The sequence below is a fragment of the Hemiscyllium ocellatum genome, chromosome X, assembly GCF_020745735.1.
Source record: "Hemiscyllium ocellatum isolate sHemOce1 chromosome X, sHemOce1.pat.X.cur, whole genome shotgun sequence".
Taxonomy (NCBI): domain Eukaryota; kingdom Metazoa; phylum Chordata; class Chondrichthyes; order Orectolobiformes; family Hemiscylliidae; genus Hemiscyllium; species Hemiscyllium ocellatum.
In genome coordinates, this window is record NC_083453.1 from 9,021,350 (window position 1) to 9,035,266 (window position 13,917).

General features: G+C 40.9%; 1 protein-coding gene across 6 annotated transcripts in view; it reads right to left on the reverse strand.

Moving 5' to 3' along the window:
• LOC132805866 (R3H domain-containing protein 2) overlaps positions 1 to 13,917 on the reverse strand; it is a 273,216-nt gene that overhangs the window by 119,048 nt on the left and 140,251 nt on the right. For all 6 annotated transcript variants that reach the window (XM_060821189.1, XM_060821193.1, XM_060821191.1 and 3 more), the window contains 2 exons: positions 13,403 to 13,535; positions 4,243 to 4,321 (listed from right to left, as the gene is read on the reverse strand). In XM_060821189.1, coding sequence (XP_060677172.1) covers positions 4,243 to 4,321; positions 13,403 to 13,535 — 212 coding nt within the window. The remainder of the gene's footprint in view (positions 1 to 4,242; positions 4,322 to 13,402; positions 13,536 to 13,917) is intronic.

Below are 13,917 nucleotides of genomic sequence, written 5' to 3' on the forward strand. Positions count from 1 at the left end.
AGTTTCTGGGGATAATTCGGGAGGCACAGCAGAAATTCATCCCAAGGAAGAAGAAATAGACTAAGGGGAGGATGAGGCAGCTGTGCCTGCCAAGGGAAGTTAGGGACATCATAAAAATAAAAGCATACAATATGGTGAAGATTACTGGAGAAGCCAGAGGATTGGGAAGCCTTTTAAAAAGCAGCACAGGACAACTTAAAAGCGGAGAGAAGTTAGCTAGTAATAGAAAAGAAAACTGTCAAGGAGGAAATTATAGAGACATTGGTGATCTTTCAGGAATCATTGGAGTAAAGGAGGGTCCCAGAGAACTGGAAAATGCCTCCTGTAACACCCAGTTTAAGGAGGGAGGCAGGTAGACGTTCATTCTAATGGATGGGACTGAAGAGTACTGGGAAATGCATGGTAACATAAGGCTGAGTCAGCACAGTTTTGTCAACAGGAGGTCATGAGCAAATTAGACAAAGGAGAGTCAGTGGCCATGATCTGTTTGGAATTCCAGAAGACTTTGACAAGGTGCTATATAGTAGGCTACTAAATAAGAGCCCATGGTGTTCAGGGTGATTAAGAACAAATGCCACACATTATATTACATTAATTATTAGACTAAAACGCTATTTCAACTCCTTCCCAAAATTACACCAAAAGCTATCACATAAGTAGGATGCTAGGGACAACTTCAAATGAAATCACAGGGTCACAGGATCATACAGTAGAGACAAGGCAAGATGGATATTAAAAGGGAATTGATAAGCAGACAATGACGAAGAGGGGACACAGAGTACAAATCTATCAATTAATAAGGCTACAGGTTTTTAAAAAAAGCACAAATGACAAAACTAAAGCTGCTGTACCTGAAACATGTAGCATTTAAAAAACAATTATTTCTATTTGCCAATCAATTTTTAAATACAGCATTGCAGCCATTAGAGGCATGGCTGCAGGATTAGATTGAAACTTAAAGTTTGAAGGGTACATGACAATAGGAAGACCAGGGAGTGAGGAAAAGGTGGAGAGGTGGCTCTGTTAATTATGGTTTTAGTATAATAGAAAGCAATGACCCAGATTCAGGAAACCAGGATGCATAAGCATTTTTGGTAGAGGTGAGAAATGATAGTAATTACTTGTGGGAGTGGTGTACAGGCCTCTGAAGAGTAAGCTCAGTCAGATGAAAAATAAAATAAATACTGGGGCCTTGCCAAAAAGATACACCAATACTCATAGGGCAGTTTTAATTTGTGCGTAGTGAAAAAAATCAGATGGACTAAGGTAGCCTCAGTGAAGAGTTCATATAGAATGACTTTGAGAGTTTCTAAGCACAGCACATTCTAAAGCAAACCAGAAAACAGTTTGTATTGACTCTAGCATTGTGCAACACAATAGGATTAATTAATGCCCTCTTAGTGAAGGTGCCTCTAGGTAACAGCGATTGATAATATAATTGAATTTTACATTCAGTTGAAGGAAGAGGAGACTGGATTCAAGACTCCTATTTTACACGTGAGTAAGGGCAACTTTGAGGCCATGAAAGCAGAGCTAGTGAAAATAAATTGGCAAATTCAGGTAAGGAGCAGATCAACAGATAATATGACATGACAGACATTTACAGATATATTTCGGAATGCACAGAACACAGATTGGTTTTTCTTTCAATGGAAAGTACAGGGAGAACTTGCCATCTGTGATAAACAATAAATGTCTGAGAAATTATCACACAAAGAAAGCATATAATTACATGAAGATGGGTGGCAGGTCTGAAGATTGTTCTTTAAATTTCATCCAATGAAGAAGGTTTAAAATATTAATAAAGGAGGGGAAAAGTAGAATATGAAAGAACACTAGCCAGAAACACAAGTAGCTAATTAGTTTCTGTAGGTATTTATTTTAAAGTTAACAAAATGAGTGGTGGTCCTACAGAAAGTCTGGGAAATTAACAATGGAAAATAAGGAGGAGACAAATGAATTGAACAGGTTTTTATTTAAAATGAATTTTCAATAAAGGAGGTATAAGTAACATCTTAGAATTAGCTGGAGAAAAGAAGGAAAGCAGGAAACTACAGTTCAACTGGCTTGTAACATCTGTCATAACAGGTGTTAAGCTATTCTTAAAGACATTATAGCTGAGCACTTAGAACAAATCACGCTAAATCAGGCAGAGCAAACATCGTTTTGTGAAGGGGAACGTACATTCAATCACTTTATTGGAGTTCTTTGAGGAAGAAAGACATGCTGTGGATAAAGGGGAACCAGTGGGCAGACTATTTAGATTTCCAACAAGTGTCCAAGTTCATGAATTACAAAAGGCTAGTCGGCAGAAGCAGCAAGAAATAAGGAAAGCCAATAAGATTTTGTGGTTTATTGTAAGGTGAATAGATTACAAAAACAGGAAGATTAGCTTCAGTTATACAGAGTATAGGTGAGATAGCATCTGGAGCACTAAATTTCAGAGTGGTGTCCTTATTTAAGGGAAGATATAAATGCATCAGAAGTTAATGCAAGGTTGGCTAGACTAAAACCTGGATTGGATGGATGTTTTTATTTATCTATTTATGGGTTGAGCTTCAGGGGCAAGGTCACCATGTAATACCACCTTCTCCAAGGCAGATAGGGATGGGCAATGAGCTGCCTTCTTGAACCACTGCAATCTGGGTGCGTGGACGTCCACAATGTCCATTCACAATGTGAGGGAGGCAATTCCAGGATTTTGACCCAATGAAGGAACGACTATATATTTCCAAATCAGGATGGTGAGTGGTTTGGAGGGGAACTTGCAGGGGGTGTTCTTATATACCTGCTGCCCTAGTCCTTTGAGATGGTAGTAGGTGTGGGTGTGGGTTTTGGAATATGCTAAGGAGCCTTGGTGAATTTCTACAGTGCATCTTGTAGATGGTATACACTGAGTGTCAACAATGGAGGGAATAGATGTCAATTGATCAATCAAGTGGGCTGCTTTGCTCTGGATGGTGTCAAGCTTCTGAAGGGCTGTTGGAGCAAGTGGGGAGTATTCCATCACACTTCTGACTTGTGCCTTGTCGATGGTGGACACCCTTTGAGTCAGGAGGGGAGTTACTTGTAGGGTTCCAAGCCTCTGACTGTTCTTGTAACCACTGTGTTCTATGGCTAGCCCTTTATGTTTCAACGAGTTCACTTCTCATTCTTCTAAATGCCAGTGAGTAGACTCTCAACCTGTTGAGCCTATGCTCATAAGAAAGTCCCTCCATACCAGGGATCATCCTAATGAACCTTCCCAATGAAATATTTCCTTAAATAAAAGGGACCAAAACTGCTCAGTGCTCCAGATGTGATTTCACCAAAACCTTGTACAGTTGCAGTAAGACTTCCCTCCTCTTATACTCCAATCCCTTGAAATAAGGGCCAACATTTCATTAGCCTTCCTGATTACCTGTTGTCTGTGTGCTAGCTTTCGGTCATAAGACCCTTCGTGTTGCGGTTTTTCCCCATTTAAATAATACTGCTCTTTTGTTTGCCCTTCCAAAATGAACAACTTTGCATTTTCCCACCTTATACTCCATTTGCCAACTTTTTGCCCACTTACTTAACCTACCAACATGTCAGTGTAAACGGTTTGTATCCTTTTCACAACCTGTCTTTCCACGTGTTTTTTGTCTCATTCAGGATAGGGATGGGGAGCAATTCCTTCCCAGAGGGTCACGAACTTTCCAACTCTTCTTGAACAGTAAGTGGAAGCAGAGTCTTTAAGTTGCATTAGGATGGGTGTAGATAGATTCCTTGTAAACTTAAAGTAACCAGATCAGTTGATGTAGTCAGCCGTGATCTTACTGAATTCTGGTGCAGGTTCAAGGGTTGAGTGGCCAAATTCTTCTCCTAATTCATATGATCTAGGCAACAAAAAGGCTTGCTTTTATGGAACACTTTTCACCACCACTGGACATTCCATCACACTTTGCAATCAGCGAAGTACTTCTGAAGTGTATTTGAGATGTCAGACTACAAATCTATCAAGCTGACAGAGAATCACAAGCTCATACGGACAGTTGATTAATAAGTTGATCTGTAAAGCAACTTCCCATTGATAAAACATTAACCACCACTAAAATAAGTCTTAAATGGGACACAATGTGTTTCATTTATACCCACAGACCCAACAGTACTCTGCACCAATGCCAAGACAAATGCCCCAGTATTTCTGGTAAAAGTGTGAATTTTGATAGCTCACTCTAGGTTATGATGGGTTTATGTATTTCTGTAATGCAAAGTGTTTACCTGGGGTTACTTTTCAGTGTATTTACTAGAAACTCATGCAGATCGATTCCGGTGGAGTCGGTATATTCTTGACTTGAATCTGTTAAAAGGAAGACAAAATGATTGCATTTAAAAAAGAAAGAGTTACCTTTGAGAGAAATGCAGGTAGTTTTTTTTTAAAAAAAGCTATTGTGTTTCTTTTGTCCCCCCATATGAATATATTTAGCTGGAAAGATAGTAATTTAAACTAACGTTACTGCTCTAAGACCACACCTGATGCTGTTTCTGCCTTGGTTTACAGGATTCGAGGAGCAAGAAATGAAAACTCAACCATCTCACGGCACTATATTTGAATTTCTAGCAGTGTGTCATGACTAACACTCTCAGTACATACAACTGGATATGAATTTGTGACCAGTTTCCCATGGGACAAACTCTCCATCTTGATTACTCTATCCATCAATTGTATTTATATAGCATCCTTTTCATGGGGAACATCCAGATATACTTCACTTGGTTATGCTCAGAAACAGGTGGACATCGATCCAGAGAAGGGATCAAGAAAAATTTGTTCAAAGTAGGTTTTAAAGAGGGAAGGGGGAAGGATGGACTTATGGCTGGAAATTTAAAGCCTGGCAGCTGCTCAGGAACCAAAGACAAGGAGGACAGACTATTTGTTTCACCAAGGGAACGAAGGGTAAATTAAAGTGCTATGAGCATGTTCTTGCATAACTCCTCATAGTTTAACAGTGACTTCTCAGTTTCAGAGGAGCTCATCTGCTCCTCTGCAGTCTATAAAAGCAGTCGAGCATCACATCAGGCCTCCCCAATAGCTTTGCTGAGAAGAGACAGATTGTTGAAACTTTTCATCTTGCACTAATCAGGCAAATACAAGAGGGCCAATTCAAGAATACATTTGCCCTGATGAGTGCAGACAAAAAAGTTTTGATCATATATTGCTCTGGTCCCAAGTGATGGTAATACCAGACAAGTCTTGCTTGTTTACCATGGTGGTTAGTACTTGGACAGACACTGCCAATATACTTTCATAAAAGAACATAAAATTTGTACACCAAAGAAATATACAAACTATACAAGAACTATTAGAATAATCTCATTACAAATATCAGGAAGGAAGACTTATCCCTTTTAGCACATCACTTGGATAACAGATACTCAAACCTGAGCAAAGAGTCACTTCTCTCTGCACACTAAAGCATCTTACTCAGGCAACAGGGCTGTAATAGCTTTCATATCAGCCAATTCTGTGTATTTACTAGATGCTATTTTTGTTCGTTAATGTCTCTCCTTGAAATGCTTAAAACAAATTGCTAACTCACCTCACTTACTTACCACTGGTTCCCTCAATTGAGGTCTTCAGCAGCCTCTAAACTTATCAGGACTTCTGCTCAAAGACTCATACAAACAGCACCTGTGCTGTTTATGGATCTTCTTCTGCACCAGCCCCCCTCCATGAAAAATTTAAGTCAGCAGAAACTTCAATTAACTGACCAGTATAAGTCACCTGAGAGAATTGTTCAAGTGAAATGCCTTTTATCAACCTTGTTTTAAACTCGCAGTCCAAAATTAATTTCTGGCGTTTTAAACAAAAGTCACACCTCCACAGAACTGAAAACTAAAGTCCGGTTCCTTCCCCACTCAAGTTCTCAAGAAGAAACCATGCATCCTGAACCTTCATCACAATATTCTAGCTCCGCGGCAGTTTGAAAAATAGGAGGCAAGTTCCTTTCATGAACCAGTAGATAAGTCAAATTACACAGGTGAAGGAAGTCATCAGCATGATTCTGCATCCCAACATTCTGTACTAGCAAGCCAGTCGAGGCTGTCGAAAGTAGGTAAACTGAAATGCTCAAGTATTCTGCTGTTTATTTGCTCTGATATTCCAGCACCTTGCCTATTACACAATTCTGTGATTTTTATACAAAGAATAAAATCCAAGAGGGCTATGATGGGGAAAACAAAGTCAATTTGTGGTGTTCTCGGAAGACCCATGGGCTGTGTAGAGTTGTCTGATTTCTAGTCAGGGGACTGACGTTTTCTCTCAGCCTGGACGAGAAAGAGCTATGTTTGAAAAATAAATCAATTAAACTGCTGAACAAGATTTGTTGGAAAGTCAGCATTTGTTGAGAGCAGCTGGAGTCAGCTGGGATGTTCACCATGGCAAAACAGTTTGCCCATACATTTGATGCTGAATTTGACAGGTCAGGAAGAAACAAAAATTGATGATTATATTAGTGCAGCATTCCTGGGTTAAGGAAGTCAAATAAAAAAAAATCAGCTAGGTTACTCATTGGAAGTGCCACTGCCCTAAGGGCAGAATCAGAGAAAAAGAGTAAGCAGGTGTGATATCAGATCAACAACTTACAAGTACAAAGTACCTTAAATGTAGAAAACTCCCAGGGTTTTTCAAAGAACTTCAAATGCAAACGAAAATTCACATCAAGCCAGAAGGAGGGGTTATCTAGATAAGTGTGCAAACACTTGGTCAAAGGTGGTTTAAGGAGGTTTTTAAAAACAAGAAAAGCAGTCAGGAGTGGAAATTTCAGGATGCAAGACATGGTTATCAGAGTTGCAGCAAATGCAGCAGAGGACTGCTGAAAAGTTTATAGTGCAAAGAGGAGTGAGCTCCAGGCTTGAGGCAGGAGATGGGAAGGACTGGAGATTTAAACTTGAGAATGGAAAATTGGGGAGCAGACAGCTAATGTAGTTGAGGATGACCTGGTACAGGTTCAGATACAGGCAGTCTTTTGCACAAGTTCAAGTCTATAGAGATATGCAGAATAGAGGACCAGGCCAGGAAAACATCAAAATAATTGAGGCTGGAGAAGGTAACAATGACAAAGATGAGGATTTCAGAAGAAGGGGTACAGTCAGGTAGCACTACAGAGATGAAAATTCGAGCTTGTTCAGCTCAAGATCTTGCTGGATTCCAAGGTGACATAACATTACAGATTCTCTAATAGTCTAACCAGAACCAGAATTGGTCAGAGACCTCGAAGTGAAAGAGCCATTGGGAAGTAGTGACCATAATACAATAAGCTTCTATCTGCAATTTGAGAGGGAGAGGGTACAGTCGGAAGTGACGGTACTTCTGTTGAATAAAGGGAACTATGGAGCTATGAGGGAGGAGCTGGCCAAAGTTCAATGGTGCAATACCTTAGCAGGGATGACTGTGGAGGAACAGTGGCAGATATTTCTGTGTATAATGCAGAAGATGCAGGATCAGTTCATTCCAAAAAGGAGGAAAGATCCCAGGAGGAGGCATGGGTGGCCGTGGCTGACGAGGGAAGTTAAGAAACATATAAAGTTAAAAGAGAAAAAGTAAAACATCGCAAAGATAAGTGGGAAAACAGAGGACTGGGAAGCTTTTAAAGAACAACAGAGGATTACTAAGAAGGAAATACGCAGAGGAAAAATGAGGTACGAAGGTAAACTGGTCAATAATATAAAGGAGGATAGTAATAGCTTTTTTTTTAAGTATGTGCAAGGCAAAAAAACGGTTAGGATTAAAATTGGGCCCTTAAAGACGGAAACAGGGGAATATATTACAGGGAACAAAGAAAGGGCAGAAGAATTAAATGGGTACTTCAGATCTGTGTTCACTGGGGAAGACACAAGCAATCTCCCTGAGGTAACAGTGGCTGAAGGACCTGAACTTAAGGAAATTTATATTTGCCAGGAATTGGTGTTGGAGAGACGGTTAGGTCTGAAGGTTGATAAGTCCCTGGGGCCTGATGGTCTACATCCCAGGGTACTGAAGGTGGTGGCTCGGGAAATCGTGGATGCGTTGGTGATTATTTTCCAGAGTTCGATAGATTTGGGGTCGGTTCCTGAGGATTGGAGGGTGGCTAATAGAACATAGAAGGATACAGCGCAGTACAGGCCCTTCGGCCCTCGATGTTGCGCCGACCGAATCCTACCTAACCTATACTAGCCCAATAACTTCCAAATGCCTATCCAATGCCCGCTTAAATGACCATAAAGAAGGATAAAGTAATGTTATATCACTTTTTAAGAAAGGTGGGAGAGAGAAAGCAGGAAATTATAGACCAGTTAGTCTGACCTCAGTGGTGGGAAAGATGCTGGAGTCTATTATAAAGGATGAAATTACGGCACATCTGGATAGTAGTAACAGGATAGGACAGAGTCAGCATGGATTTATGAAGGGGAAATCATGCTTGACTAATCTTCTGGAATTTTTTGAGGATGTAACTCTGAAGATGGACGAGGGAGATCCAGTAGATGTAGTGTACCTGGACTTTCAGAAAGCTTTTGATAAAGTCCCTCACAGGAGGTTAGTGAGTAAACTTAGGGCACATGGTATTGGGGGCAAAGTACTAGATTGGATCGAAAATTGGTTGGCTGACAGGAAACAAAGAGTAGTGATAAACGGCTCCATTTCGGAATGGCAGGCAGTGACTAATGGGGTACCGTAGGGATCCGTGCTGGGACCGCAGCTTTTTACAACATATGTTAACGATACAGAAGATGGTATCAGCAATAACATTAGCAAATTTGCTGATGATACAAAGCTGGATGGCAGGGTGAAATGTGATGAGGATGTTAGGAGATTACAGGGTGACCTGGACAAGTTAGGTGAGTGGGCAGATGCATGGCAAATGCAGTTTAATGTGGATAAATGTATGGTTATCCACTTTGGTGGCAAGAACAGGAAGGCAGATTACTACCTCAATGGAATTAATTTAGGTAAAGGGGCAGTACAGAGAGATCTGGTTGTTCTTGTACACCAGTCAATGAAGGCAAGCATGCAGGTACAGCAGGTAGTGAAGAAGGCTAATAGCATGCTGGCCTTCATAACAAGAGGAATTGAGTATAGAAGCAAAGAGGTGCTTCTGCAGCTGTACAGGGCCCTGGTGAGACCACACCTGGAGTACTGTGTGCAGTTCTGGTCTCCAAATTTGAGGAAAGACATTCTGGCTATTGAGGGAGTGCAGCTTAGGTTCACGAGGTCAATTCCTGGAATGGAGGGATTACCTTACACTGAAAGATTGAAGCTACTGGGCTTGTATACCCTTGAGTTTAGAAGACTGAGAGGGGATCTGATTGAGACATATAAGATTATTAAAGGATTGGACACTCTGGAGGCAGGAAACATGTTTCCGCTGATGGGTGAGTGCTGAACCAGAGGACACAGCTTAAAAATACGGTGTAGACCATTTAGGACAGATATGAGGAGAAACTTCTTCACCCAGAGAGTGGTGGCTGTGTGGAATGCTCTGCCCCAGAGGGCAGTGGGGGCCCAGTCTCTGGATTCATTTAAGAAAGAGTTGGATAGAGCTCTCAAAGATAGTGGGATCAAGGGTTATGGAGATAAGGCAGGAAGCGGATACTGATTAGGGATGATCAGCCACGGTCATATTGAATGGTGGTGCAGGCTCGAAGGGCTGAATGGCCTACTCCTGCACCTATTGTCTATTATCTATAGTCTTACATAAAGAACAAATCTGAACACCAACTAAATATCTACCAGTGATCATTTTTCCAAAGCTTTTACTCTTTTATCATATTAAGGTTTCCCCAAATGGCAGCTATAAAATATATATGCATGCAGAGCTAATGATAAAACTGTGGGTGTAAAAACTTTCAAAGACTCATTATGTGCAATAATTTAATGGAAGAACCAAAATTTTGAATGTAAACTTTGTAGCAACCTTTTCTCCAAGCTGTTTATGAAATTTTGACTGTGTGAAAAATGTTTTCCAATCATCAGAGCTCTAACGGTGTCTGCATTCCTGATTAGCAAATCAAATTTTCACAATGTCAAAACCATACATAGAAACTGGCTCATTACATAGCTGCTTTTGTTATTTTAAACTAAATCTCCTTTTGTTATTAACTAAATTTTACATAATGTTTATTGTGTTCTTTTTGTGCCGTCAGTTATTCCAGAATTGGAAGGATCGTGCACCATCCGACAAAATACAATCATTCACAAGGGTTTGAGGTAGAGACTCTATGCTGCGAATAAAAGTACTTGATTGGATTACTGGGTTAATATCTCTAGCACTCAGGTTGTAAGTTTGCTCGCTGAGCTGGTAGGTTTGTTCTCAGAAATTGTCACCATGCTGGGTAACACCTTCAGTGAGCCTCTGGTGAAGCACTGGTGTTCTGACCTACTTTCTGTTTGTGTGTCTTGGTCTGTTAAGGTGGGTGATATCATTTCTGGTTCTTTTTCTTAGAGGTTGGTAAATGGGGTCCAAATCGATGTGTTTATTGATGGAGTTCCAGTTTGAATGCCAGCCTCTAGGAATCCCCGTGTGTCTCTCTGTTTAGTCTGTCCTAGGATGGGTGTGTTCTCCTAGTCAAAGTGGGGTCCTTCTTTATCTGTGTGTAAGGACACTAGTGATAGCAGGTCATGTCTTTTGGTGGCGAGTTGGTGTTCATGTATCCTGGGGGCTAGTTTCCTGCCTGTCTGTCCGATGTAGTATTTGTTACAGTCCTTGCAGGGTATTTTGTAAATGACATTCATTTTGCTGGCTGTTGGTTCATCAGTAGCTGTTTCAGTGTGTTGGTAGATTTGTGGGCTACCATGATGCCAAGGGGTCTGTGTAGTCTGGAAGTCATTTCAGAGAGGTCTTTGATGTCTCTAGACTAGAGTCTCTGGGCGTGTTTATCTCCTTATTTGGGTTTGTTGTTTAAGAATCGGTGGACTGTGTTTATCGGGTCAGGATGAGTGTAGTGCTGGAAAAGCACAGCACATCAGACAGCATCCAAGGAGCAGGAAAATCGACGTTTCGGGCCAAAGCTCTTCATCAGGAATTATGGAGTACCTGTTGTTCTTGATTGCACTGTATAGGTATTTTTCTTCTGCTGCTCGTAGTTCCTGAGCATTAGTGTGTTGTGGCCCATTTAGATAATGTTCTGATGCAGCTCAGTTTGTGGGTGTTGGGAGGACTGCTCCTGTAGTGGAGTATCTGGTCTGCGTGTTGCTTTCTTATCGACACTGGTCTGCAGTTCTCCACTGACTGTTCGTTCCACTGTGCCATTTAGGAAGGGGAGTCTGTGTTCTTCCCATGTTGCAGCACTTGTGGATACTCGCCAAAAGCTGCTAAATGACAAGGAGGGGGGAAAATATCACAATTATCCAGTCCAAGGTGCTCTCACAAAAAATGGTTCAGGACTCGTTTTTGAAGTAGAGAGATGCAGTCATTGGTAAATCAGACAGGAGATGCTTGTCACAGGGTGAGAAAAGCAGTATAATTCTCCAGAACAGGTATGCTTAATAAACAGCTGAAAACCAACAGAAACATCTTATACACTCTTATTTGGAGGGGACAAGGGAGGTTAATAGTGAGCTGAAACCTTGTTACACGGTACTGTTGTAGAAATGAATCCAACCATCTGATATTCATTTAATGAAATCTCCCATAGCCAAGCAAATCCATTTTATTACTGTATTTCTGACTGCCTATGATAACAGAAACAAAGTGAACATCTGAAAATAGCAGGTCTTGAAACATTTCAACACTAATCAAAAGGAGCAAACCTTAACCCAGTTGCCCAATTTCTATGAATTCCATGTGTCCTTGACTAAACCAGTTCTGTTGGAATAGTACAGAATGGGCAGAATATGCAACGACAAAATTATATTCTTATTCAGACTGCCTTTGAAAACATTCCACATAATCCCACAAACACCTTGTATATCTAATAAGATGGATTCAGATAGATTTTGTGATTGTCACACCTCCTTGTTGCTTCAATTTTCAAAACTGCAATGTTGAACAAGGTCTTCTTTCTCCACAGTTGACACAGAACTTGAACATATTGTGAACTGTGATGATGATGATATTGACAGAATTCAACAGGATGTAAGCTGAAATGAACAACCACGTGACAGCTGAAATTTAATTCAGAGAAAGCATGGAACCATTATTTTGGCCGTAAGATCGAGGAGAGGTAATGTAAAAGGTACAATTCAAAAAGGGGGGTACTGAAACAGAGAGACTGAGGTAAATGTCCCAAACAGTTGAAGACAGCAGGGCAGGTTAAAGTGATTAAGGCAGCCAATGGCATCTTTGTAAAGAGGCAAAAAGTGCCAAAGTAGTTATGGGGAAGCATGGTAGCTCAGTGGTTAGCACTGCTACCTCACAGCATGAGAGTTTCGATTCCAGCCTTGGGTGACTGTCTGTGCACATTCTCCCCATGTCTGCGTGGGTTTCCTCTGAGTGAACATAGAACATTGCAGCATAGTACAGGCCCTTCGGCACTCGATGTTGCGCTGCCCTGTCATACTAATCTGAAGCCCATCCCACCTACACTATTCCACGTATGTCCATTTGCCTGTCCAATGATGACTTAAACTTGGTGAATCTACTACCGATGCAGGCAAAGCATTCCATACCCTTACTACGGAGTTTCCTCCCACAGTCCAACTGTGTGCAGGTCAGGTGAATTGGCCATGCTAAATTGCCCGTAGTATTAGGTGCATTAGTCAGAAGGAAATGGGTCTGGATGGGTTACTCTTCGGAGGGTCAGTGTGGACTGGTTGGGCTGAAGGGCCCGTTTCCACACTGTAGGGAATCTAATCTAAAAAAACATGTAAAACATTGGTTAAAACTCAGTTGCAATAATGTGCCCCAATCCGGATACCACACTTTAAGATGAACAGGAGGCTTTAGAGAGGGTGTAGAATAAAATCGTGAAAATGATTCCATGACTGAGGGACTTCAGTTACATTGACAGATGATTGTTCTCCTTGGAGAAGGGAAGGCTGAGAACGGAGATAAGAGGGTTGTACAGAATAATAAGGGATCTGAACAGGGAGAAAATCGGCAGAGTGGTCAAGAACCAGACGGCACTGATCAAAGATGATTGGTAAAAGAACTAAAAGCTATCGGAGGATAGTTTGTTTTTAAATACAGATAGTGGTTAGTATCTGGAATGTGTGATGGAGGCAGATTCAATCATACTTTCAAAAGGGAATTGGATTATTATCTGAAGAGAAAATACTTGCAGGGCCACATGACTGCTGACTGGAACGAATGAGCTGCATGGACATAACAGCTCAAATGGTAGCCTTCTGTGGTGCAAATAGCGATCAGTTTTAGATCGTGTGATACAATTTAAAAAGTCTTTTTACTTAGCAATGTTTGCACTAAATCTTCAGCATTAATCAGACAGGAAGTTAGCTTCTGACCTCTTGACAGCATTTTTCTTGGGACTTTCTCCAACTTTTCTTTCTTTTCCTTGTCTTCTTTCTCAGAGCCATCCTTTGAGGGCCTTTCTTCTTCTTTATCAGAAGGGCAAGTGAACTGGAGTTGAATAACATCCTGTAAAATATGGGATAGGTAGAGGTTACTGTCAAACCTTACAGAGCAATACAAGCTGGTTAGTCGGCAGCCAACAGTGAGATACAGTTCTGAGGAAGGGTCACTGGACCAGAAACATTAACTTGGATTTCTCTTCACAGCTGCTGCCAGACCTGCTGAGCTTTCTCAACAACTTTTGTTCTTGTTTCTGATTTACAGCATCTGCAGTTCTTTGTTTTTTTGAAAAAAGTGAGATACAATGAATCTCTCCACCAGTAAAAATGACAAGACAGCTTCCCAGATCACATTCATGTTTAGTGCCAGCCCAAGAAACTAGAAACTTTAGGGAATCCACTCATACATCTCTCAGGCAAAGGTGCTGTAGATGACAATCAATAAAAAT